Raw genomic sequence first — 26,383 nt, 5'->3', positions numbered from 1 at the left:
TATTGCAGAGGATAGAATAATGATTCTATGATGAATGATGAATAATTGATCATTCATTGAATGATTCTATGATGAATAATGATTCTAATGAACATGACAACAAAACTGAATTCATTAAATTGTAGATGTTACACCAGTTTTTGTGCCTCTATCTTATGTGAATTAAATGGATCTCTGAAATGGAAGAGAAAATGCTGTATTTCTGTTTTAGAAATTTTTTTAAATGTACGGTTTTAGTTCTTTTGGAATGTATATGATTGAATATGCACAGACTACAAAGAACATTTAAGGATGGTGCAATTTGTTTTCTAACAGAGCAAAAATACCAAGATTTTCTTAAATAATATGCTGTTCTACAAATTAAATACTTTTACTGTAGAAACAAATTATGTATGTTTGAAATGAATCAGGTCATTAATTTATTCCTCTGGTTCCTGCCTGTCTACACAGGTACGTTTAGTTACAGGATTCTAAGATTAAACATGGTAATATTGTTTTGTTTAAAAAAAGAAATCAAGTTTAAGACATAAGCCATTCAGGTTTGACTGTAGTGGTCGAAATTCTAAACAAAAAATGTTGAGAATTAAAAGAGCAAGCAAGACAAAATTGTGACTGAATCTGTGGATGTCTCTGAGCTTATCCCACGTTCACAAGTCTGGTATGGCCTACAGCCATACAGAATACTTAATAGAGCTAGAAAAAGTGATACTGGATTTTTTACTGATAACTCCTAACCAATTTGCAGAGCAGTCTTGTGGCAGCTGCAAGAGCATCTGCCGTGTAAAGGGGAGATAGACTGTTTGATAGTCAGAATCTGTGTATTGCAGTGGATTTTACGTTCCATGCTATTACTTGCCTTCAGTCAGTCACCTTAATTATATAGTGAGATTTAAGTGCTTTCATTGTCATTCTTAAAAATTTTCAGCTTTAAAGGTCTCTTGCATTACTGCTAGATGGTAGGGAGGATTGAAAATAACTTAGTATGCTTTGGAACCTGCAGATTCAAATCCTGATTTTTTAATATTTATTTATTTATTTTTTTTTATTCTTTAACCTTATAGGGTTCGGTGGGTGAACCGGGACCTAAGGGTGAACAAGTAAGTTTTGTTAGAGATCATGGTACTTTCAAGTCACACTACCAAATGCTGCAGTACATTACGTTGACCAAATCTGAAGGCTGACAGTATGTCTTTTTTTGATGTAGGGTGCACCTGGAGCAGAAGGAGATGGAGGAGAAAAGGGTGACTTAGTAAGACATTATTTTCTCTTTACCTGATCTAATATTTTGTTGTCATAAATTAAAACTTTAAAGTATTGTTGGAGTGCTTCAAGCATACGTTTTGATCATTGAAAGTCACATTTCAGTTTTATACTAACTAGGTATTGCAAAGCACAGAAGTTCTATTAGCTCATGTCATTAGTTCATGTCATTCCTGCTGTTTTGAAAGCACTCTGAAATACTCCTGTTCTCTTAGGTGTTTAATACAGTATGGGCTGCCTTGAAGGGTGTGCGTGTGTATGTGTATGTAGATACATATGTAGGCATACACTAAGCGTTTAAATATATATATGCATACACACATATAAATTCTTGGTGTTTGAGGCAGTGAGGCTGAGAGGGCAGTTTAATTCAGGTGAAACAGGAACACTGACAATAAATATCCTTAGAAATCAGATATGATGGAAATATTTTGTATTGCCTTTGTATTTGGAAGTAAGTTGTAGCAACTGGCTGTTAGGGAGAGGGAGAATGGCCTGGGAAGAGGCTGTGGCACTGTGATATTGCTGGGGGAATATATATATGTATATTCTGCAGGAGTGTGATGTGAACTCACATGGGTAATTCCTGGGTCATGTGCCCTTGGGTAAAGAGGATTTATTTTCCTACAGAAAGAGAAATGCACTACTAGTCCAGTGGCTCCTATGGAACCCCATCCAGCAAAGCCAGACTTGATCTTTCAAAAGGAAATAAAGTACTCCCTAAAAAAATAAAAGGTTGTGTGCTGGAAATGAGCACTTTTTTTCCCTACACTCTGCAATTCTGAAAGGCTTTTAAAGTTAATTAACAGCCCTAGTGAGCTAGAGGTCCAGTAATTCAGCTTTACCATCAATATACACATTCCCAGGAAGCAATATACGGGTTTAAGTGTGCTGCCAGTTAGTCTGTTTTTAAACTGATAACAGTTGTTATTGCTATTTCACTTATGGCATATTCATTAACAGACGAAGTGGCCTTTCTGACCTTTAGAAACCAATTATTTCACCAATGACATTTAGGAACTGGGAAAATACAATTTTCAGAAATCTCTCCAAGAGTAATATGAAAACGCCAAAGAGGAGTTAATCTATTTCATAGGTGGTTACAAGACTTTGAAACTTTATTTTTTCCAATTCAGAGGAGAAAAGTAAAAACTTCTGAATAGTGGGACTGGTATTCTCAGTCAACTGACAGAGGGGTCTTGGAGTTGTTCAAGCCAGGAGCCAGGTTGCTGGGAACAGGAACTTCTAGAGGTTTGGCTTCTGCACAGCACATTGGTTAGGCACTTGCCTGGTTTCTGCTGCAGTTCTGTCAGGGCTAACACAACACTGTAAAATAAATACCAATAAATTCTGTCAAACTAGGAAATCCTGATTAAATAATACTTCCTTTAGAGGTTTCCAAGCAATCTGCTAAGATTGTCCTTTGCTGTAACTGTGATTTGAGAGGTTAGAGCCTAATTCTAAGATAACCAATACAAAACAAATTATAAATATGCTTTCTTATTTGTACCTTACAGAAATATTTTTGAGAAAGAAATTTTAAAAAAAGAATCTGAAATTTAAGTTTTGTTCCCAAATGAATTGTAAATCAAGGTACAATTTTGCATAAATCAACTAAATATGCAAACTTTATTATTTATGGTGGAAAAAAATGTCGTTTACTGCATTTGTAAAATCTGTGACAACAGATACTCTCTTCTAATACAGTTTTTCTTTTTTTTGCTTAGGGTGATATGGGACTACCAGGAGCAAAGGGAGCTGTAAGTATAATGAACGGTACTGTTGCAGAAATACAGACATCTAGTAGATCAGATAGATGGCTTTCCGATTTAAGAAAGAAAATACAAATAATGAGCTGATCTCTTTGTCACAGTTAAATTGAATGAGTTCCAACAACATTTCTTCTGTTTAAATTTTGAATACATTTAATATTAAAATGGATTAGTTTTGGAAATGAATTAATGTCCTGAATTCTAAGCTACATAAGAGAAGCATCATTAAGCAGCAGTTTTCTTGCCAACTGATTTTTTTTTTTTATATACTTTTTTTTGGAGGACATGAACACACTCTTTGTACAGTGTGTTGTATAGAAAGGGGGCTTAGTACAGTGGCTGCATGCAGCCTTTAATCTTTACATGGAAAAAGCAGGACTGTGACATCTGTGGAAGCAGAAGTATTTATGGCCCAGATTCCTTTTTTGTTGTTTTCTTTATTTTTTAGAAATAACAAAGTGATAGCTTTGATGTAGAAGGCGAGCAGAAGCTTGTATGTGACATAAGAAAATGAATTTGAAAGTTGAACACATTCTTTCATTTCCCACTAAAGAGTGGGATTGTTACAGCAGCTGACAGTTTGGGCTGCAATACTAATATATCAACAGTTCTGCCTACAGGGAGCCAAGGCTGACCGTAATGAAAAAATTATGCTTGTGTTCTCAGTGCCCTGTGTGACATGGGGCCAAGCAAATGCAAGCTAGAGAGTGTTTACTGCCGATCAAGATCGTACAAGAAGGACATGAGGAAGAAATAGAGGAGAAGTCCATAGTTTTTATCCCCCTTGATTTTTAAAATCTTCTCTTGGTGGGACCCTAGAGTGCTTGTCATGTGAGTGAGTACGTATGCAGGGATGAGTAATCCATCAGGGAACCTGGTATCTCACCAGGCTGGGCAAGAAAGCAATGATGGCTTCCTGGCTGTATAGTCCATGAAGGGAGTTTCGCTGTCTTCTTAATTCATCTATTGAAGCATGTTCTTTGGGTTTTCTCCTGACAGGGACAGCAATAAGCTGTCTGAGATGCAGCATAGATGGAACTGAAACGGCTCCATCTTTGGCTTTAACTGATGTCACAGTTGAGTAATTTCTTGAGCATCTCTTTTGGCAGGTGTTCTTCCCTTCTCACCTGCCCCCCCCCCATAGACTGGGGAAGCCATAAGTACGTAGGATTTTCTTTTCTGCTTCTTTTGGGTTTAGTTGTGTTTTTTGGGGTTTCTTTGGTTTTGGGGTGTTCTTTTTCTTTGTTAGTACTACTGCTGATTAATAGCAGTAAAATAAATCGTATTGAAAGTAACTCGGAGGTGTCTATTGACGTAGGTCTCACTCTGCATGGTATTTAATCACTTTTAGAAAATTTACTGGAGCAGAAGCTATAGCTTTATTTACTAAATGTATTTAAGGGGACATACTGATGTAGCCATGCCAATCCTTTAACTCCCTAGGGCTCAGGATGCTTATAACAGTAAAATAGCTCCTTCTACCACTTTCCTAGGTAAAATAAGCTGGCATTGGATCTGTTCAGGCAGTTTGTCAACATCAGCTTGTGTGAGGACGTTGCCTCCCTTATGCTGGCACACTCAGGCAAAGGAACTAGAACTTCCGTGCAGTGAGCTCTGACTCTGACAGATTAAACAAAGCAAAACTGTCTGTTCCCAAGCAGCCTGGGGCTAGATGATACAGGCTCATACTGTGGTACTTTCTATGAAAGAGCATGAATGGCATTTGCAGCAAGCAGGAAGCTGGAATTTTTGTAACTTAAGCAGCACTTAAATGTCTAGAAAAGTTGCATGTGACATGCATGAGGGCAGATGTAGAAACCAAGTACAGGAGACTGTTCGTCGACAAAAACCCAATGTTTTGCACGTGTCACTATGGACACCAGTTTGCCTCTTTTGACAGAATATCTTATTTTTCCACTTCTCCCCTTTAAGTGAGGAATACAGACCTCTTTTTAAGTTTATAACTCGCACAATGGCTGACTCCAGTCACTTATTTAAAAATAAGCTTTTCAACTCTACATCCCAGCATTCATCACTTTGCATTTATGAATAGCTCCTGTCACCATTCTGATATGCCAGAATGAGTCTAACTCTAGTATATCAGTCCATTGAAATGCCTCTCTTTCATTATCAGGTTGGTAATCCTGGAGACCCTGGTTCCCGTGGGCCTGAGGGAAGTCGGGGACTGCCGGGCATGGAAGGGCCACGAGGCTCACCTGGACCACGAGGCTTGCAGGGTGAACAGGGTGCCCCAGGTCTGCCTGGCAGCCAAGGTCCAGCTGTAAGTACTGTTTTCCTGTAATTGGTATCTTTTGAATGCTTAGCTGTCACGCCACTCCTTTTTTTTTTTTTTTTTTTTTTTTTTGCATCAGGAGATGCGTACACATGCAATACCCACGTGCCACAGTAGAGTTTGAAATACACTGCACCTCACAACAGACACATTTGTACACCAGAGAAATGATTTCTCAGGGCTGTGTGCAATTAGGTCCTTGGGCCCTCAGCTTTCAGTTCAGTTCCCTTTTCTTACACCCACCCCACTCCTGCAGTGCACATGAAACCATGTTTGACATATTGGTGTATCACACATGGTATTTGCCTTGCTAGTTGACTTCAGCTTGCAGGGACTGGAACACCTTTTATTGACTGCTGCACTGGTTTTGGCTGGGATAGAGTTCATTTTCTTCATAGTAGCTTGTATGGGGCTAAGTTTTGGATTTGTCCTGGAAACCGTGTGATAACACACTGCTGTTTTGCTTACTGCTAAACACTGCTTACGCAGCATCAAGGCCCTTTCTGCTTTTCTCACTGACAGTGAGTAGGTTGGAAGTGCACAAAAAGTTGGGAGGGGACACAGCTGGGACAGCTGACTCCAAGTGACCAAAGGAATATTCCCTACCATATGACATCGTGCTCAGCAATAAAACCAGGGGGGAGGTTGGCAGGGGGCCACTGCTTAGGGGCCTGACTGGGCATTGGTCGGTTGGTGCTGAGCAATTGCTTTAATTTTCATCACTTATCTGCCTTGGGGTTTACTTTTTTTGTTATTTTCCCCCCTCTTTTCCTTACAATTTCTTCTTCTTCTTCTTCTTAGTTTCAATTTATTAAACTGTTTTTATCTCAACCCGTTAGTTTTCTCACTTTTACCCTTCTAATTCTCTCCCTCATCCCACCGGGGGGTGAGTGAGTGAGCGGCTGAGTGGTGCTTAGTTACCGACTGGGGTCAAACCATGACACAACTGGGCAGCATTTTTTGCATCAGGCACACTTATAAATGTGTCATTAAAATGCACTGTGTTATTAACTGTTTTTTTAACTATTGTTTTTTTAATTCTAGGGAAAAGAACCAACTGATCAGCACATTAAGCAGGTTTGCATGAGAGTTATGCAAGGTAAATATGCTAAAAAGTATTTGATGTTTTTTGTGCATTTAAATCAAAATTATCTGCTGCTGTGGAAGCAACAAAGATTCCCCAGGTCTTATCAAGAACAAATAGCGTGACCTCAGCAGTGGACCTGGCAGAAAGTCTTTCCACATGTGAATGTGGACGCAATATGAGAGAATATGAGAAAGAAGTCCCTTATTCATATTTACTTTGCAGCCTCATTGACCTGTTGATTCCACACTATTACTGTAGTAACCAGGCCATAGACCAAAGTGCTTTTATGAAATACATATATTTTATGTACAAACCACTTGTTATGTTTACATATATAAAAGCACAGGGCTTCACTGAAAGCTTGTTTTGCCATTTGTATTCATACACTATGAGATTACAACAAACTATGTGCAAAATGGGTAAAAAAAAAAAAAAAAAAAAAAAGGAAGGGTGCAGAGAGAGGCTTCCTGGCGATAACATACCACAAAATGAAAGCAATAGGCAGATGTTCTAAACCCTAATTATAGTTGCTTAGTTCTTCTTAACACACACAGAAATGTGGAGCTTTTCTAAGACAGTTGGGTGCATGGGATTTACTGAGTTTAAAAATTTATGCTACCCTGTAAGCACAAGACTTTTCAGTACTTGCTATTAAAGATGTCCTTTGGGATATGGTGCCTTTGTAATGTTTAGAGTTTACCAGAATGAAATTGCTGCTCATGATTTAATCTAAAAATTCTCTGTAGTCATCACTCTTCTTGATACTGCCCAACAGGTTATTTTTTTTAAAAAACCTTTCTATAAATAGGATAAAAAGTCCTAAAGGCCTCTTAAAGTGGCCTTTTGAAAGACAGCAGTGAGGAGGATTATGGTGAAATCAGATATGGTGTTTGAATTTATGCATAACCATCAGAATTAGCAATGAAGAGAAGGGTATAGGAAAAGTAGACTGTCTTCATTGCATCCTTCTTGAGAGGCCCTGAAATTGTCAACGCTGTCATGTTAAAAAAAATCAGTCCCAGTGGGTCCCTGGGATCTTGTCAGCTTAAAGACAATTCTAACTGAAGCTCCTCAGTAGGCTTGACCTGCAGAGCGCTATCCCCAGTCTTCCTTATATACCTGCCCACTATAGCTACTATTTTATTTTGGATCCTACTCCACCTCCCCTTTCCCCCATCTCCTCTAATATTTCTTGGTTGTGGACACGAAATAACTATGTCTTGCCAAGTCATGCAGACTTCATAACAAATGTCATATGGAGCTGTATGTGGCTGTATCCAGAGAAAGTTATTTCTAAGACACGCTTAGAAGATGCATTTAAGGTCTAGAAAAGAAAAATAGAGAGGGCTGCTCTCGTGCTATTACAGCAGTGGCCTGAAAGGGGGAGAAGAAAAAGGGAATAGCTAGCTTTGATAATTCCAAGGAAGGCAAGCTGATCCTATGCCTAATAAAGAGCAAAGCTCCTGCTTAAGAGATCAACATAAAGTGTTCAATTATTTATCAAACTTGAGATCACAACCACGAATTTGAGGGTTTCTTTCCTCAAAAAGAAGGCTTGCACTTACCAGGCCAACATAGATGACTGCCCTCGTGCTTTTGCTGTTTCTTCTTGCAAAGACAGGTCTTGACGGGATTAACAAGTAGTAATGAAAAGAGATATTTTCTCTTTTAAGAGGCGGCAATTGCATGAGTAAGCTTTCTTACTAGATGGTTGAAATTTAAGTTATATAGAAAATTATAATATATAATATAAAATTTCTAAACAAGCCTTATACATTTGAGTCATTTCAGCCTGCAAACATGAAATTTTTAAGATACAGGCTTCAGAGTGACCAGCTTCACAGTGTGCCTATGCAGTTAGCCACTGGTAGTACTAAGGTGGTCTTATATATGTACCAGACTAAAGAGTACTGCACATAAAGAAGGCACTGAACTGTAAGCTGTCAATTTCTAGTAGAGAATACATGTTCTTCTTCACTGAACACAGGAATCTCTCCATTCAGGTCCACTTACTGCTTAATTCTGCCCTGTTCATTGCAGAACAACTGGCTCAGCTGGCAGCCAGTCTTAGGAGGCCAGAATTTGGTGCTCCAGGTCTTCCTGGCCGACCGGGGCCACCAGGTGCTCCAGGCCCTGCTGGTGAAAATGGCTTCCCAGGACAGCTTGGGCCCCGTGGCTTGCCTGGCCTTAAAGGCCCCCCCGGTGAGATTGGTCGTAAAGGTCCTAAAGGTAAGAAATTCTGTAACTACTTTTCAGTTGTTGACTGCCCCAGTTTTTTGTGGTGTGTGACCCCTGCCCACTTTCCCCCTCCTTTGGATTACAGGTTGTGGATATACATTGTACATAGTGAAATCCAAAAAGATCTGGAATTAGGAACCTATGCTGTTTCCTTTAACTGTTGCCTTGGTTGTCCCAGTGATTAAAGGGCACGTTGGCCTGGCCTCAGCAAGACTTGTTTATAAATCTATTTTGTCATCAAACCACTTACACAATATGAGAAAGGACAGGCATCTACCTTCAACTAGAAGCAAGCAGCTGAGTCAGATTCCTAGTATTAATTCTTCCTCTCATAGACTTTCAAGGTTTCTGTTTTTCATATGATGAAACGTTCCAGCAGTGATTCTCTTTCCTCCACTCCATCTGGTTGTGGACCTCACTTCTGCAAGACAAGCAGTCCCAAAAGGCAATGTAAACAGATTCATTCACTAATCTCTAGCCTACTTTTCTAAAGTCTATCCACAAGTGACTGAAAAGAATTTGCCTCTTACTTAACTATAATACTTGAGCCCGTTAACATCACTAGACCATGTACCACAATCTGTTGATTCTTTGGAAGGACAAATCCATAATAAAATGGACTTACCTTATACTTTACAAAAAATCTTTGATCTAAAATAATCTCTTTTGTTCCTGAGAGGCTTTATACTCCTCCAAAGGATTATACAGTAGAATTTTCTGCAAAGTCTTATGACCACTATGTATGTATTAGTTTCTATTCAGCAGTGATTTCGATTTGTTTTCTTGAAGAAGGCTTTATTTTAAAATTGTATTTCTGCACAAAGCTGGTCTGTCGCTGGATTAGAGTGTTTACTTTTGTCTCAAGCTTTATTTGAAAGTAAAATTGGGGAAACCATTGAGAGAAGAAATAGAATACAAAGCAAACCTTAACAGCATTGTTGCTAGAGCTCTGTTACTGTTTTCACTTAATGTAATGTCATCTGTATTCACAGAAGCAACAAAAAAATGGAGATACAAAGGTGATCAGATACTCTGAATTTGATTCAGCACACAGCAGACTGCACTGTGTTAATATTAAAAAAAATTAATAAAAAAATATACAGAGCATAAGAAAACCCCAACAAACAAGATGCTTTGTTTCCTATCATAATTGTCATCAAGTTCCAAGTTATCTTACAGTAAACCTTGAAATACAATTACAGATACAAGAGAAGTGGTAAATGCTTTCATGTGCAAGAGCGATCATGATGGTACATGGCAGGCAACCTGAAAACAATCTCAGTGCTTCACTCTGAGTTACCTGGTAGTTACCAGAGTTCCACAGAGGTCACAGAGATGAACTTACTTTCTCCATCCATTTGGGAGCTGTCTGATATCAGAGCAAGAGGAAAAGGGTACCTAGACAAATGATAAGAGGGGAAAAGGAGGAGGATGTTGAGAATGGTTTAGAAGGTCACGGTAAAGAGAGAGAAACACAACGTGTTACCATGAGAGAAAGCAGAAGTTACAAAGGTACAGTGATTTAACAGCATCAACAACAGCAGAGTCAAAAAGGGGTGGCTCAAGGAAGATTACAGCGACTTTAATGAACATCTGGGATAGTGAAGGGAGGGCAGAAACAGAAATCGGTTGAAGTTTGGAGTAACCAGCAGTAAGCACTATTCCAAAATGTTCAGTAGATGGCAATATTGGAAGTATATATGGGTAACCTGACATCAGTGCCTCCAGTAGCTGTATTTAAAAGACAGGCTGAATCTCCATGTCAACTAGGCAGTCTGAAGCATAGAGATAAGACTCCTCCTCTAGTACCCTGTGTGCATCTATCTTTTATTGAAATTTGGACTTTTGTACTGACTCTTGTGCTCCTTTACATAGCTTCCTTGTTTCCTGCTGTGCCATTTTCCAGGCAAGCCACAAATTCTACCAGTCTATTCTAAACTTCCTCACTGCAGTACAAGAAAGTATGGAAGTATAAAGTAAAGTTAACTCAAATATTATTAGGCATATACTTCTGACTTTTGACTTTCAGGAAAAAAAAACCCCAAACGATCAAGAGTTTACGTATGGCATTCACAAGTGGTAAATATACGTACTCTTATGGAATATGTACAGTGAACAGAATCTGAACTTTACAACCAAAACAACAAAAAAAAGCTTCCTCTTAGTAAGATATTTCTTGGTTGGAGCAACATACGAATTTGAATTAAAGCTGGATGCCCACCGAAGAAAAGTGTCCATAATACCAATATATAAGAACAAAGTTCTTCCTTTTACTTTTATGAATATGGGTGTCAACAGAATACTGTGATCTGTGCAAGCCAGCTTCTCTTTTGTTCTCTGCACTAGTTGTCTCAAGGACCAGCACTTGAGAAGTTTTACTTCTTAGCTGAGTTCACATGGTCTTGCAAAAGCCCTTGGTCAGTAACCTGTCTGTATTCCAAAAAAGCCTGTATAGTTCTGTGAGTTTGGTTTATTTCTGTTATATAGGCTATGACATATTTCATGTGGCACTTACTGTCCAGCTCCAGGTGGGGTTTTTTGTTTGTTTTGGTTTTTTTACCCTCCAGCATGTTTACTTCTGAATATAACTCAAATGTAGGGAAAAAAACCAAACAAATCCCAAACATCTTACAAGGACATGTGTCAGGACATCATTCAAAGATGCTAAGAATATATACAGCCACCCGAATTCTCTGCTTATTAACCATTCAACTCTGAGAGGGAACTTACTGAAACATACTCCAAGCAGCCTGTAACTAATGTTTTGTGAATTTGCTATAGGTGAACCAGGAGAAAGAGGAGAAAGAGGATTTCCAGGCAGAGGACTGAAGGGTTACCCTGGACCAAGAGGTCTTCCAGGTAAATATGAGAGGGTGAGGATAAAGAAGAAATGTAGTAAAAATTTATTCAGAACTGATACCTCAGGTAGCCTTGAAAAGATAAAAGGTGTTCATCAAGCAATAAAATTTCAAATAACAGTACTTCATAATTCTTACTTCATATATAATGACACAGTCACAAATCATGATTAAAAGCTCTTTTACTACAGAGCTACCACCCTATTTATCTCAGTGTGGAAAGATTAGGAAAAAATTATAGAAAGAATTAAAAAAGAAAAGAGGTAATCACACAAACACATATATAAATAAACGGCTTCTTTTTATATAAATATATATATTTATACATATAAATCATAGAATTCTAGAATCATTTAGGTTGGCAAAGACCTTTGAGATCATCAAGTCCAACTGTTAACCCAGGACTGCCAAGTCCACCACTAAACCATGTCACCAAGCACCATGTCTATGTATTTTTTTAAATACCTTCAGGGATGATGATTCCACCAGCTCCCTGGGCAGCCTGTTCCAATGCTTGACCACCCTTTCTGTGAAGAAATTTTTCCTAATATCCAATCTAAACCTCCCCTGGCACAAGTTGTGGCTGTTTCCTCTTATCCTGTTGCTAGTTATGTGGCAGAAGAGACCTCCCCCCCCCCCCCCCCCCCCCCCCCCCCCCGCCCCCCGAGTCTCCTTTTCCCCAGGCTACACAACCACACTTCCCACAAACTGCTCCTCATAAGACTTGTCTCATAAGACACGCTCCAGCACCTCAGTGTCCCTCCTGTAGCGAGCAGCCCAAAACTGAATATAGGATTCGAGGTGCAGCTTCTCCAGTGCTGAGTATAGGGGGATGATTGCTTCCCTAGTCCTGCTGGCCTCACCGTTTCAGATACGAGCCAGGATGCTGTTGGCCTTGGCCACCTGGGCACACTGCTGGCTCACGCTCAGCCAGCCATCAACCAGCACCCCCAGGTCCTTTTCTGCCAGGCAGCTTTCCAGCCACTCTGCCCCAAGCCCGTAGCGTTGCGTGGGGGTTGCTGTGACCCCAGTGCAGGAGCCGGCCCTGAGCCTCACTGAACCTCATACAGCTGGCCTTGGCCCATTGACCCAGCCCCCCCCTGCAGGGATCATTCTCCCCTGCAACTTGGTGGTGTCTGCAGACTTACTGGGGGTGCACTTGATCTCCTCATCCACATCATTGATAAAGATACTGGACAGAGCTGGGCCCCACACTGAGCCCTGTGGAACGCCACTTGTCACCGGGCCATCTGGATGTAACCCCATTCACCACTACTCTGTGGGCTCAGCCAGCCAGCTTCTTACCCAGCAAAGAGCACACCCATCCAAGCCATGAGCAGCAAGTTTCTCCAGAGAATGCTGTGGGAGACAATAAAAAGTAAAAAGGCTTTACTAAGGCCCAGGTAGACAACATCCACAGCCTTAACTTATCTATTAGGGCGGGTTACCTTGTCATAGAAGCAGATCAGGTGAGTCAAGCAGGACTTGCCTTTCATAAACCCATGCTTACTGCACCTGAACTGCCAGTTCTGCTGCATGTGCTGTGTGATGATGCTCAGCATGACCTGTTCCATAACCTTTCCTGGCACCAAGGTCAGGCTGACAGGCCTGTAGTTCCCTGGATCTTCGTTCTTGTTCCAGCCCTTGTTGTAGATGGGTGAAATATTTGCCAACTTCCAGGCAATGAGGACCTCCCCGGTTAGCCAGGGCTGCTGATAAACGATGAAGAGTGGCTTGGTAAGCACTTCCCCCAGCTCCATCAGTACCCTTGGGAGTTTATATATATTTAAAAATAAACAAAAAAAAGGCTTCAAAATGCCTTCATAATTTAGGACGTTCAAAATACAATTCTACTTTATTTTCATGGTAGTTAATTGTAGTGTTATGTCATAGGGGTCCAGGACAGATTCTGATAAATGCAGCAAAACTGGCCTCTAGCGGCCAGTGAATGAAAATAAACATGTTCTTTCCATCGATATCTCATACATGCATGTTTCTGTGTGTGTGTGTATAAATATATATATACAGAAACTATTAAACCACCAAAATTTGTTCTCTTTGTAAAAAAGAAAAAAAAAAATCAGTGTAGTATATACTGATACCTAGGATGTCTGTGAAACTCAAGAGCTGTCCTCTTTGGAAATTTATCAATGCAAGGGGCTTACTAAAGTCACTATATTTCATCTCTTTGTTGAAGATTTAGAAGTAAAAAGAACCTTTAGTGCTCAGGAGTTCCATTTTATACATCTATTTCCTCAACACATCTGAATGGAGAATAAAAATAAATTATTGATACGTCTCTTTCCAGAGCGCTAACATAACTCTGAAGTAGTAAGTAGCATCTACACCTTCATATGCATCACCAACAGGGTTGTCTGCAGTACTGCAACCAGTTGTACTGCATAGCTTTTTATAGCAGCAGATCTGCACCAGTACAGCTGGACAGGACTGGGATTGAAATTTCATTGCTGTAGATGTGTAAACACAGCCTGGTTGTCTAGGAGAGAAAAACTGCCCCTCTAAGTAGGCACGTTTCTGGGGAAGCCACTGAGAGCAGTAAAAAGCCACCTTCACGCAGCTTTTAAGAACAGGATGTTCAGTAAAGCTACGTGTATACTAAACAAGTCACATGCTGCCAATTTTTAGATCTGCATCCACTTTTTCAGGTGAACCAGGCAAAGCCAGTTACGGCAGGGAAGGCCGCGATGGTGAACGAGGTCCCCCTGGGATGGCTGGTCAGCCTGGGGTTCCTGGCCCTCCTGGGCCTCCTGGCCCTCCTGGGTACTGCGAGCCCTCATCTTGCAGAGTGCAGGCTGGACAGAGAGCTGGGAAGAACATGAAAGGGCCGTGAATGGGCACCACAAGTGCCACGAAGTGTCAGCATCAATTTACTTCCTGCACAGACAGCTGAGGAAAAAGAAATACAAACAAGGAGACACCTTTCAACCAAGGTTTTGGTAAAGCGTTTTTAACACAGTGTTGTACATGCTTTCTAAAGATGTACTTAGCAACACAAGCTGGAACAATGGTGCTTACAGAAATACACAGGTGATGCCTTCTGGCTCTTTCTCCTTTTTGAGGAAGGGGGCGGGGGGGTGGGGGAAGGCACTTGTCTCTTTTTATGTTTACTTTTTTTTAATAAAGAGTCTCTGTGATTTCTCCTCCTCCCCTGCTTAATTCCTATGTATGATGTACAGTGAAATAACGTGTCTTCAGCCATCAAATAAAAAAGGAAGAGTTTATTTACGTCAGTTGTAGCTATTCTTTTACGCTTGTAAAGTAAATTCCAGGGCACTCCTGAGCAAATCACACTTCATACACAGTCTTTTCATTGTATGTACGTCCTGTACAGGATATGCTATGCCTCCTTCAGCTCTTCAGTTGCAGAACCACAGTTGGGAGGCTGTTCTTATGAAAACCTGCCACCCCTGATGCCTTTTATGCTGTAAATCTCTGTACAGGTATGATCCCCGGGTTCTAATGAATAAGCCATGTGGAATAACCTCTTCACCTTCCACTCCAATTTGTGTTGCATTCATAGTTTCGTACAAAGCCTATTCCAGCTTGCCTCCTTCTATGTGAAATTAAAATAAAAGGCTAGTAGCCACTGTCAAGGGAATTTTAAGTCCCAGAAATACAGAAGTTTTATAGTAGAGATTACAGATCTTGAAGTAATGTCTGTGGTTATACAAAACCCAATAAATGTTTTAACTCCCTATATGCTTTTGTATGTATGGTTACATTCAATACCAGTAAAACAGAACAGCTAGAAGACAGCCATTAGACATCCCAAGTTGTCTTTTATAGATAAAGTCAATTTTTAGAGGAAAATGTGCAATGTGGATATTTTGTTTCTCTCTGTATAAATTAAACTATTTGTGGTTTTGACTTTACCTTCTCTGAAGTGTATTCTCTCTCTAAGACAACAATGAAACCATCCTGTGATGTTTCCTTTCATTTTGCTATTAGTCATCCAAGTTTTCAAACACAAACTTTGGCACGCCTGCTTTAAGCATCGAGTTTTCCCCTAGCCCTCAGTTGTCTGCTTATGTTCAAAATAGTTGACTTGCATGCCATGTGAGAATATAAAAGAAATAACAGGATTAGTTGAGCTATGCATTTTACATGTAATGTACAAGACAACACTAAAGGGAAAGGTACTGGTATAATACATGCTTTAAAAGGAATTATCGAAAGAAGTAATAGATAAGCCTTCCTGAAACTAAACCTGATGCTCTACCTGCACCCAAAGAGCTACTTCTCTAGCACCTCCTGTGTTGACAGAAAATGCCTAAATAGAGATCACTTGGGAGAAAAATGTCTGATAAAGCTGCCTGCTAAAAGAAAGTATATTTGCACATTTATTAGAAACTTTTGAGAATGAGTTAAATGGATTAATCTTGGTAATCTTTTTATACCCCTTGCACAGTCCAGTATTTTAAATGATAAAATACAAAAGGTGGAATCTTTACAAATTAAGTTTTATCTTACAGGTGCCTACCGCTCTCTTGATTGGTTCCACAGAAGCAGCACTGGGTGAGATATCAGGGAAAAGATGGAGGAATAAAACAGGCATAAAGAAATGTGCCATCCTGCCCAGAGATGCTGGGCACAGCTCGAGACAGAATGGTTTTTCTGCACCTCCAGTTTGGCTGAACTCTTGTAACCGACATCCCCTACGTTAATATTACAAGAAGCCATCAGAATAGATGAGTGCAAAGGATTTCACTCAAACAAATCCAGACAACTGCATACAAGGTGATTAGCTTGTTCACATAATATATATATATATATATATAAAGCTGATCTCTAAAGTTTTAGAATTAGGTCAGTTAGTTTACTGACAGCAAACAAAAAGTTAGTGGTAATGACAAAGTGTAGTTTCACCAGCAAACTTTTATTTTGACTATAAAGTGTGTAAAAGTGTTAAAAAGAAAAAAACCCTGATAACAGAAAGAAAATATTATTTTCCATAGGTAATGCATAAACGTAATGAATCAAAAGAAGCAAACCCCCCCCGACGTTCAAATACAAATGTGAAGTGCTTTAAAAAATACAGTCTGAAAAATGCATAAAGTTTCACAATGGAAAGGAACTCATGTAGGAGAGAAAACATTCATATGTAAAAACCAAATAAGAATTATTACAATCAAACAAATTCAACACTGAGGGTCAATTCAATGCAGAATCTATATAAGTGGATAGTTTAAATTGTGACAGATCTTCTGCCATCAAGCTGACTTGAGACTTTTAACTTAAAATACAGAACCGAAGAAGAAATCCTCAGGCTCATTGTAAGTCATTATGGGACATATTGGTTAATCTAAGTATTTACCAATTCCAAATCTTGTGCAAGAGTGGAAAAAATTTTATCTGAAGAAGTGCAGACCATACACCAAAAAATATCAAGAATGACGTTTTTAGCAACAACACATTCAAGTGAAGATTTGGAAAATAAAGACAGGATTATGAATTTAAAAGGAAGGTGTATCAACTATGGTGATACAGAAAAAAATAGTGCTAGTTTAAATAAATATATTTAGAAGGCACAAAGCAAAGAGACTGAGAGGCTTCACAACCCATGGGCAGCGTGCCGCCCATTCTGACCAGATGCTCCTGGAATCCCAGTGAAGTCCCAAGTAAATCTTGTTCTCATCTCTTTCTGGTTCAACATCATAAAATGCTATAAGATTTTTTTTTTTAATAAAAGACTATTTATTGAAAAGATTTTTGAATAAAAATCACTTTTACCCATCAGGATCTCTGTCACCACTCCTAGTTCTGGAGTTTTAATTGCACCATGATAAATACATGTTTTAGCTCCTCAGTTACTTAGGCATAGGCAGGACCAAGAGAAAAATGTTTTAATAACTGTCCTCAAAACGACAACCAGTTCATAGAATCGTTTAGGTTGGAAAAGACTTAAGATCACCGAGTCCAACTGCTAACCTAACACTGCCAACTCCACCACTGAACCATGTCCCTAAGCACCACACCTACACGTCTTTTAAATACCTCCAGGGAAGGTGACTCAACTGGGCATGGGAAGCTATCACGGATGGCTTCCCTGGGCAGCCTCTTCCAGTGCTTGACAGCCCTTTCAGTCAAGAGATTTTTCCTAATATCCAACCTAAAAATCCCCCGACGCAACTTGAGGCCATTTCCTCTTGCCCGATTGCTTGCTACCTGGGAGAAGAGACTGACACCCACCTGCCTACAGCCTCCTGTCAGGTAGCTGTGGAGAGCAATGAAGACCCCTTTGAATCTCCTCCAGGCTAAACGACCCCAGTTCCCTCAGCCGCTCCTCATAACATTTGTGCTCCAGACTTCACCAGCTCATTGATAAAGATACTGAACAGAGCTGGCCCCACGCTGAGCCCTGGGGAACACCACTTGTGACCAGCCGCCATCTGGATGTAACTCCACCACTACTCTGGGCTTGGCCAGCCAGCCAGCTTCTTACCCAGCAAAGAGCACACCCATCCAAGCCTTGAGCACCAGTTTCTCCAGGTAAATGCTGTGGGTGATGGTGTCAAAGGCTTTGCTAAGGTCCAGGTAGACAACACCAACAGCCTTTCCCATCCTCTAGGTGGGTCACCTTGTCATAGAAGGAGATCAGGTGAGTCAGGCAGGACCTGCCTCTCACAAACCCCTGCTGGCTGGGGCTGGTCACCTGGCTGTCTTGGATGTGCCATGTGACGACACTCCAGGTGATCTGCTCCATAACCTGCCCTGGCACCAAGGCCAGGCTGACAGACCTGTAGTTCCCTGGATCTTCCTTCTGGTCCTTCTTGTAGACGGGCGGCGCATTTGCCAACTTCCAGTCAACTGGGACCTCCCCAGGTAGCCAGGACTGCTGACAAATGATGGAGAGCGGCTTGGTGAGCACCTCCCCCAGCGCCCTCAGTACACTGAGCGACACAATCCGATCTGATTTTTTAAAATGGTGACTGCAGTGCTTTCCCTACTAGGCTAGTAATAAGTATTAGTAACACTGCTGCTGAATACTGCAGTAAGAAAAATACATATGTTCTACATCTATGCATTACATCTATAGAGAGAGTTTATATATAAGCTTTTCATCACAGCCATCACTGGGTTCAAGCAATCTAGTATGAACTGCTGCCAAAAACCCCTCTTGTGAATGTTTCACAAAGGCCAAAGTGTCTTTGTAGCCAAAGGAGCTCTACAGCACAATTTGGAAGTCCTAAATGAGGCAAGAAAGCAAGGCTAGGGAGGGTTACGCTAGATTTTACCCAGAGCCAAACACCAATCTACACCAAATTTCTTCTTCCTTCAAAAGGGGAAAGTGTCAAGACATGGTACTTTCAAGGTTACCTGAAAGACCGAGTGAACAAGAAACCTCAGTTTCTGAGACAGCAGTGTTGGTTCCTCCTAGCAGAGCACGACAGTTGCGCTTCATGTACAAATGCTTCATGTACACGCCGCATTTTTGCAAATGTTTTTGAATTGCTCAGATCATTGGGTGAAGTGTGTTTGCTTGACTTGCTCATCACTGTATTACTATTTGGCCGCGTAGCCTCTGCTTCCTTTATACTTAAAATACAGTCACTGCATCTCTTCTGCTCATGGGCCAGAGGTAAAGCAGAAAGGTCTCAGTTTTGCAGGCCATGTTCCTCCCATCTGCTTTGTTACAGCTTCAGTTTTATTCCTCTTCCCTCAAACCATTGTTTTACTGTTCTGTTTTGCCTGTGGCACATGCATTCAAAGGGACTAGTAAAAACTGTGGCAGCTTTAGACAATACATGAAGCAAGCTTGCTGAAGCCACTATAAAATTTGAAGAAAGATGATCAAGTGATCACCTAACAACCTTTAAAATGCCATTGACATGAGAGTTCTCTTTTTTTTTTTTTCTCCTGGGAGAGTTAGGCAGCAAGAGAACAATGAAAGTACCTAGTTACCCGAAGTGAAATAGTTCAGTAAATTGTTTCTTGAATAAAAGTGATTACCTCATATTCAGGTGGGAAAGTTACCTGCATCTGATTCAGAGAATACAATAACTTCCATAAATATTATATATATAGATAGATAGATTAAGGACAAGGTTTTTGACTTCTTTTCTCCCCTCCAGACTGTAGAGCCCTAAGTTTCACCAGCCTGCAGGAAGCACAACCCTGACGCTGGTGTGGTCAACGCCTTCCCCCGAATTCAGCCGCCCCAGGATGGCAGCCCGGTGCCAAACACTCCCCAGGGCTCGCTGCCATGGCTTTGTGCCTCTCCTCTCTCTCATTTGCAATTGCATCCTCCCTCACATGATTTGACATGGAAGGAAAGGTTGTCATCTCTGACAGCGCCACAAACAGAAAGAATGTGAAACATTTCCATCTGGAATCCTATTTCATAAACACAAAAAGCAATTTTCTATCCACTTAATACATTTCCATTGAACCGAACCTTAAATGTTGCAAACCAAAAATATATTGAAGAAGCCGTACTGTAATTCATTCAGTGACAGCTGCGTATCATTCAGAAACGAAAGAAAACAATAAAATAAGGTATGTCATTGAAAATCCTTCAAATATACTGACTGGAGACAGAATATATTTACATTGAAACTGCAGTAAATAATTAAAAGCATTTGTGTTTATAGAACAGCAGACTCGGAGATAAAACTGCTAAAAGACATGTAGACTACATGCTTTTTAGCTATAAACTTATTTTGGTCTAGAATCTGTAACATTTGTTAGCAATTAACATTTCTTTAAGGTTTCATGAAGCTTGAGTTTTCCACTTAAACACCCACCAAGGCAAGGTCACGGTTAAAATTGTTCTCTGTGGCCTACACCCACTTAAGTGCATGGAGATGGATTTAAGCACCCATCCAGTACAGTCTAGTTGTAGTGGGCATTACAGATTTCACAGAAAAATTGTGTGTCTTGGCACATCCAAAATCTAACAAAACACGATATAAAAAAACGCAAATCAAAAATTTTTTGATTCCTGAGATACTTCTCATGTTCTAACATGTCACATTAGAGCAGTGGTTCTACTGCATCGGCAAAATGTAAGCTTAGGGGCTGGCTTTACTTAGTATATTTGGAGAAAACAAGTTTATAAAACACTAGTTTAGTCCATGGGGTTTTTACAAGACTTTCATGTAAACATTACAGAAAAAGAAGAAAAAAAATTGAGTGTACGCTGACAAGAAAAATAGTGTTTTACCCTTGTGAAAAACAAGCAGCGCCAAAATATTTTGTGTGATTATCCATTAATTTAAAAAATACGCTTATTTAATAAAGCTGTGCATATCTAACATTTGTCATAAGCCACAATCATAAAGCACGAAGGATGGATGATACAGTCAATCCTGTTTTCATATCATAGCGCTCTTCTGGCACTGAAACCAAATCCAGTTTAAGACAGAACTATTGGTTCTTAAAACGTTACTAGGCTGCACTGCTACTCGGTCATACAGAGTATGCTGTTGTGATTTTTATTAACCGTAGCAGACTCCCTGCTCCCCGAGAGACAAACATCACTACAATGGACATAAACGATGCCTAAAAGCGGGATGTCCCACTACTGCATGTTCTTCTGTAACGTGTATATAAAAATCACAAACAAAATCTAATCAATATCACCTGAAAATAATTACCCAAGAAAAGCAGTATTTCTGCAAATACTACCATGCGAAACTAAATGGATTTCAGTAAAAACAAAACCAAACCAAAACCATCTGGCTCAACAACAAAATCAGAGACACTGCCGTGAGTCTACGCAGCACCGGGTCATTTCTTACAAATTTAAGCCTGGGCTTTAACCTTTGTACTGAAATGTGTTTTGAACCCCACCGTGTGGACAAAAGGAGGTACGCTGCAGCATCAGAAACGTTTCCCTCTTACAAGTTTATTACTTTAGACAAACTGAGTAGTTCTGTACGTAACTATTTGAAGAAAATCCCAACACATCCTTAATAGCTGATAAAGCAATCTCGCCATTAAATACAATAGTCTGATCCTGAACTAGAACAAAGTTTAGAGAGCTTTTAAGAAAGGTTTAAAACACTTTGTCGAAGATATTTCAGTTCGAAGCCCTGTTGTATGTAAACATTCCCAAATCAGAAAAAGACCTTATGCAACTGGAAAAAATAAACCTCCTTGTTTAATTCCTTGCAATGCTTACTACACCACAGACTGTTCAAAACAGATACAAAACTGATAAAGCAAATTGCAAAACAGACTAGCACCCCTGTGCCCTCCTCTTCCCAACAACTAAGACAACATCAGTCTGAAACCATAAAGAAATTTCAGGAGGCAAATAGGAAAACCATGCAGAAGCATGTTTCCAGCTACATTTTGCTTTCAATTGTAAAAATATAGAGTAGGAGAAAACCAGCGTGAAGTAAATGGTAAATGTAAGCTGAGATTAATGCTGTTCTATCCCAGTGAAGAACACGGCATCTTTAAAAAGGTATCGAGATAGCCCATATGAAAAAAATACCTGTTTTCTCATGTGAGAAAATTAAAGCGGGCTTTTAGCAAAATAAAAAATAATGCAACAAGATAATTACCAAAGTTACCTGCAAATCAATTGAAAGTGTTCAAACACATTTTAAAAAGACCTTTAGATTTGAGCCTATAAAAAGAAAAAGGCATCTGTAGGAAACATAGCTGAAAAAATAAAACTTCTTCAAATATAAAAAGTGTTCTGCTTTCTAACAAGTTCAAGTAAATTAACATACAGCAACTGCATCTGGCAAGTAACAGACGCTCGGTTCCAGCTAGCTAAAAGCCCCAAAATATACACATACCACTGACGCGGCGCAACAGCCCGTGCACAGCCTTCCAGGACGGGGCCGCGTCGAAACTTCTGTCACGTGGATACTCCTTACAAGACAGCACCCTTTTTGATATTATCACAGAAAACGAAGTTTAAAATTAACTTATGAAGTAAAAAAAAAAAAAAAAAAAAAAAAAAAATTATAGATTTTTACATATATTGGAATTACTAGAGAAGTAAAAAGAAATCGATGAAAAAATGTTCATGCAAGATACCTGACCAGCAGTTCAGTTGACTGAATGGAAAAGAGTAGGGGGCCTGTTCCCCTGCCGGTGTATAGACACCGATGTATACGTTGGTGCAGGGCCCCTGCCTTGCCTTGCCGGGCTGGCAGACCGTGGCCCGGGCAGCCGCAGGTGCTCCAGGACAGACAAGTCGCTTTTGAGCCGCCTCACCCGTTCGCAGCGTTGGCCCAGCCGCGGCACCACACACCTGAGGGCCAGATCCGAAGGTGGTCACCGTCACAGAGCACACCGCAACGCGCTGCAAGGGCACAGGAGATCTGGAGCGAGCGCGGCGCGCTTTGAGCTAAGCACGGGCAGGACCACTTGCTCCAAAGGCACGTTTGCCCCAGCGGGATGGGTGCCCACCACTCGCAGAATGTGCTGGCCTAGGGAAGGGGCAGTCATTGCCTCCCGAGGGACAGCGAAGGGTGAGCAGAAAATGAGGCATGAGGACTGCGGTTCACCTGTGGGCTTTGAGCTCTCCGTCCCCATCCTCACGAGGGATGGACAAAGCATCCTGACCTCGCCAAGGGGCCCCAGCCGCAGTGCGCGCTACAGCTTGCACATTCCCTTCAGGAGATGGCTGCACGGTACAACACGTTTTCTGCTGTCCTTCTTCCTGCTGCCCTCTCCTGCCCCTGTTTACTCTCAACCTCAGACCCCTGTGTTTAACATCTTTTTTTAACATTTAAACATCTTTCTTGTGGCAAGCGCCGCCATCCCTCCGAACACCTGATCACCATGTGAGGTGGGTGTGCTTTCCCTTTCCACACGCGTGCCTGGAGGCTTGCCTGCCCTCCCCGCTGCCTGGGCTAGCTCTGTCACCTCTTGCACCCATCTTGCTCCTCAGGTCCAGGCGCGAGTGCTAGCAACTCTATTCAGAACAAATGCCAATGTGTTTCTTCTTTTTTTTTAAGACTCCCCCCAGTCATTTTTTTAAGCAAAGCCCAGAATTCAGCAGATTCATGTCCCTCAACAGCTTCTCTGGAACCCCAGCGTTCCAGTCTGGGTACGCTCCCCTGGCGGCTCCGTACTGCTCAGGCACGAGGTCACCAAAACCACTTCCCTGCCTGACGAGAGGATGACTGGCTTCCAAACGACAGGGCAAGAGCCCTCGGCAGCGCTTTTGTAATAGCGGTTCTGTTCTGAGGTTGTGGGTTACAGCTGTCCATGTTCTTTCGATAGCACCTTCACTTCCTATTGCGCTGTAGCAAATTCTGTAGAACTAATCTAGAATCAACTGCTTCCCAATAACCAGGAGTGAAACTTTGGCCAGCCCTCCTCCCTCCTTTTCAGAATCAGCCTGTGTGTGATCGATTTTCTCCATCTTGTCTTTTGCTCAACCCTTTGAGCTCTATAGGATTTACAGTTTGTTTGTTCTTCACTGACAGTGTCTGGTTCTGTGAGATTTACCGAATATCTGCAAACTGCACGCATGCAGTCGTGCTCTCTGTAGTGCACCTTTCCAAGGAAGACTGCATTTTTTTCTGAATTTCTCTTGAACTCAAGTCATTTTTTTGCAACCAGTTATTAGGACCTGTGAGTTTAGCTTTCTACTGTTTCCATGTTCTTCTCAAGCTTATTTTGGCACATGATTATTGCAGAAGGAAGAGGAAAACTGTGCCATCAGTAAGATTAGAGGCTTGTGAAGTTCCTTCTTTGACTGTCTCACTGTGTGCCCACAACCCTCTGCTTTAAACAAGGGGTCATCTTTGCTCTAAGCAGACGTAATGGCAGAGTAGCTTGATTACAGGCAGTGATACCACATTTACTAAGTCCATGTAATGGTTAGAGCCAGCCACGTAACAGTTAGAGCCAGTTCTCAGCTGGGAACATCAACACCACCTCCTAGCAGTTTAATATCTGGAGTATATGTAACCATGACTAAACAAACATACAAACCCTTAGTAGGGACAACGTCCAGTCAGCAGAGACGCTTCTCAGGGCTGCTGGTGATTTTTCCAGTCAGTCTGAAGCTAAATGTTGGATGAGATTAGAGAGATCATAAATGCTTCTTCGTTTCCTTCTTTGACATGTAGGAAGTGACTGAAATGGTGGGTAGCGTTCGTGATGCGTGACACAGACCCGGCTCAGGTGGTGTGCTGGAGCCTCCTCCAGGGACGTGAACGTTTAGTCTAAACAGAGTTCCCGGCGCTCCAGCTCACATCCTGCATTCGTCATGAACAGGTATGCTTAAAAACTTCAGAAACACATTTCATTTTTTCCATTTAAACTTCACCACCAGCAAGAAAAATAAAGCCAGCTTACATACCGAGGCATAGAAACTGTCTTAAGTTATAATAAAATATTTTGTTTGAAGAAAGAAGCTTATGAAAATTATTTGGGCCTATTTTCTCCTCTAAGCAAAATAAATATGAGAAACTTAACACATGGAATGCACTCTGGAAAATATATGTCATCATTTCATAATTACGACACTGCAAATAACATAGAGAAAGGCTCAGTTCCGTGCCTTATAAATTATCTATATACCATGCAGTGTCGAGGGAAAGAAAAATGCACCAAGTATTTCAAAGGTTAAATTAACTTGTTGAGAGGAGTGAAAAGTGACTGTGAACCCAAGTGTCTGGGGCAGAGGGGTTTTATTTCCTGCTGGCGTGTGACCGAGTCTGTGAGACGTGGTAATAGCAATCTGCTGGGTTGCACCTCCCGTTGGGTCCGGGTGGCCCCTGCGGTCCGGGGGAGCCTGGTGTTCCTGGGGGGCCCGGCAGGCCAGCAGCTGGTAAAACAAAGTCAGAATTAGCAGAGCCCTCGCCAGAGCGTGTGCAGTGCCCCGCGTTTCATCGCTGACAGTCAGCTGCGCACCAGCTCATCTGTGAGAAGGCAGGTGGGTCTGACCTCACGCTACAACCAAGCCCAGGAGGAAAGGCACGGGTGTAAAACCGGCGTGCAAACCAGGAGAAAGACCTGTTAGTTCATAAATGACAACAGCAGAAATAAATCCGAAGAATTGTACCTGCAGGGCCGGGTGGTCCAGGGTTACCAGGCAGTCCAATTCCAGGCTCGCCTCTCTCCCCTTTCTGTCCTCTATAACCTACACAGAATAAAGACATAAAAAAAAAAGAGTGCCCTCTTATTATAAACAGTGATCTTCGGTGCATCTTGTGGACCGCAAATTATCAAGACAAATGTAATTAGGAAAACACATGCTCAATTCTTTTTCCGAGACTGGTATTTTTTACTGAGACAGCTCTTAAGTTTATAAGTTTATTCTGGAAAATACGAGCATTCCTAGCAGTAACCATTGCATCCTCTGCCAGAGGACTCTCACTGTGTTCATACACTAGTTGGACCTTTACCTGAGATTTTAGGTTACCTTCCTGAAGTTCCTCTAGTAAAGAACCAAATGTGTGTTCTGCACCCGCGTTACCTGTTCAACGAAGTGATGTACCGCACCAACTGAAAGGCCATCTGGCTTCTGACCAGCCCTCCTCTAACAGCCCACAAACTGCGCAAGGCTTTGCCCTCTCCGCTCTACGTATGTTTTTATGTCTGCACTTTTGAGACTATAAACCAGTAGTTGTATGCCCAGATATTCCCCGGTACGTGAGAGAAGACCCACTCCCCCTCCAGCACCACGTGGAATGAGGCATCTTTAGAGACTACGCAGATTTTGGGTTCTAGCATGCACCACCTAACTTCGACCCAAGTGGCTCTATATTGTTAATGAGGTGGGATTACTAATTATACTTTGAATGTTTGAGTCTGTTTTCTTGACAGGCCATAGCTTTGTATTTATCTAAATAGCTTCCATCTTCTCAGGTGCTGCATCTCATGTCCAACCCCTACGTCTTTTTCCTTAAACTGTTTGTAAAAACTTTCATTAGTT

The 26,383-nt window shown here is 41.1% G+C and overlaps 2 protein-coding genes across 5 annotated transcripts in view; one reads left to right on the top strand and one right to left on the bottom strand.

The window, feature by feature from the left end:
- COL9A1 (collagen type IX alpha 1 chain) overlaps positions 1 to 25,042 on the top strand; it is an 83,670-nt gene extending 58,628 nt beyond the window's left edge. For both annotated transcript variants that reach the window (XM_027787852.2, XM_055810414.1), the window contains 8 exons: positions 1,062 to 1,097; positions 1,205 to 1,249; positions 2,988 to 3,020; positions 5,167 to 5,313; positions 6,370 to 6,424; positions 8,453 to 8,641; positions 11,432 to 11,509; positions 14,175 to 25,042. In XM_027787852.2, the coding sequence (XP_027643653.1) occupies positions 1,062 to 1,097; positions 1,205 to 1,249; positions 2,988 to 3,020; positions 5,167 to 5,313; positions 6,370 to 6,424; positions 8,453 to 8,641; positions 11,432 to 11,509; positions 14,175 to 14,359 (768 nt within the window). In that variant the 3' untranslated portion in view covers positions 14,360 to 25,042. The remainder of the gene's footprint in view (positions 1 to 1,061; positions 1,098 to 1,204; positions 1,250 to 2,987; positions 3,021 to 5,166; positions 5,314 to 6,369; positions 6,425 to 8,452; positions 8,642 to 11,431; positions 11,510 to 14,174) is intronic.
- COL19A1 (collagen type XIX alpha 1 chain) overlaps positions 16,385 to 26,383 on the bottom strand; it is a 203,936-nt gene continuing 193,937 nt past the window's right edge. For all 3 annotated transcript variants that reach the window (XM_055810411.1, XM_013299754.3, XM_055810413.1), the window contains 2 exons: positions 25,511 to 25,588; positions 16,385 to 25,273 (listed from right to left, as the gene is read on the bottom strand). In XM_055810411.1, coding sequence (XP_055666386.1) covers positions 25,137 to 25,273; positions 25,511 to 25,588 — 215 coding nt within the window. In that variant the 3' untranslated portion in view covers positions 16,385 to 25,136. The remainder of the gene's footprint in view (positions 25,274 to 25,510; positions 25,589 to 26,383) is intronic.

Source organism: Falco peregrinus, chromosome 7 (assembly GCF_023634155.1).
Source record: "Falco peregrinus isolate bFalPer1 chromosome 7, bFalPer1.pri, whole genome shotgun sequence".
NCBI lineage: Eukaryota > Metazoa > Chordata > Aves > Falconiformes > Falconidae > Falco > Falco peregrinus.
This window is presented reverse-complemented; position numbering and strand designations above follow the sequence as displayed.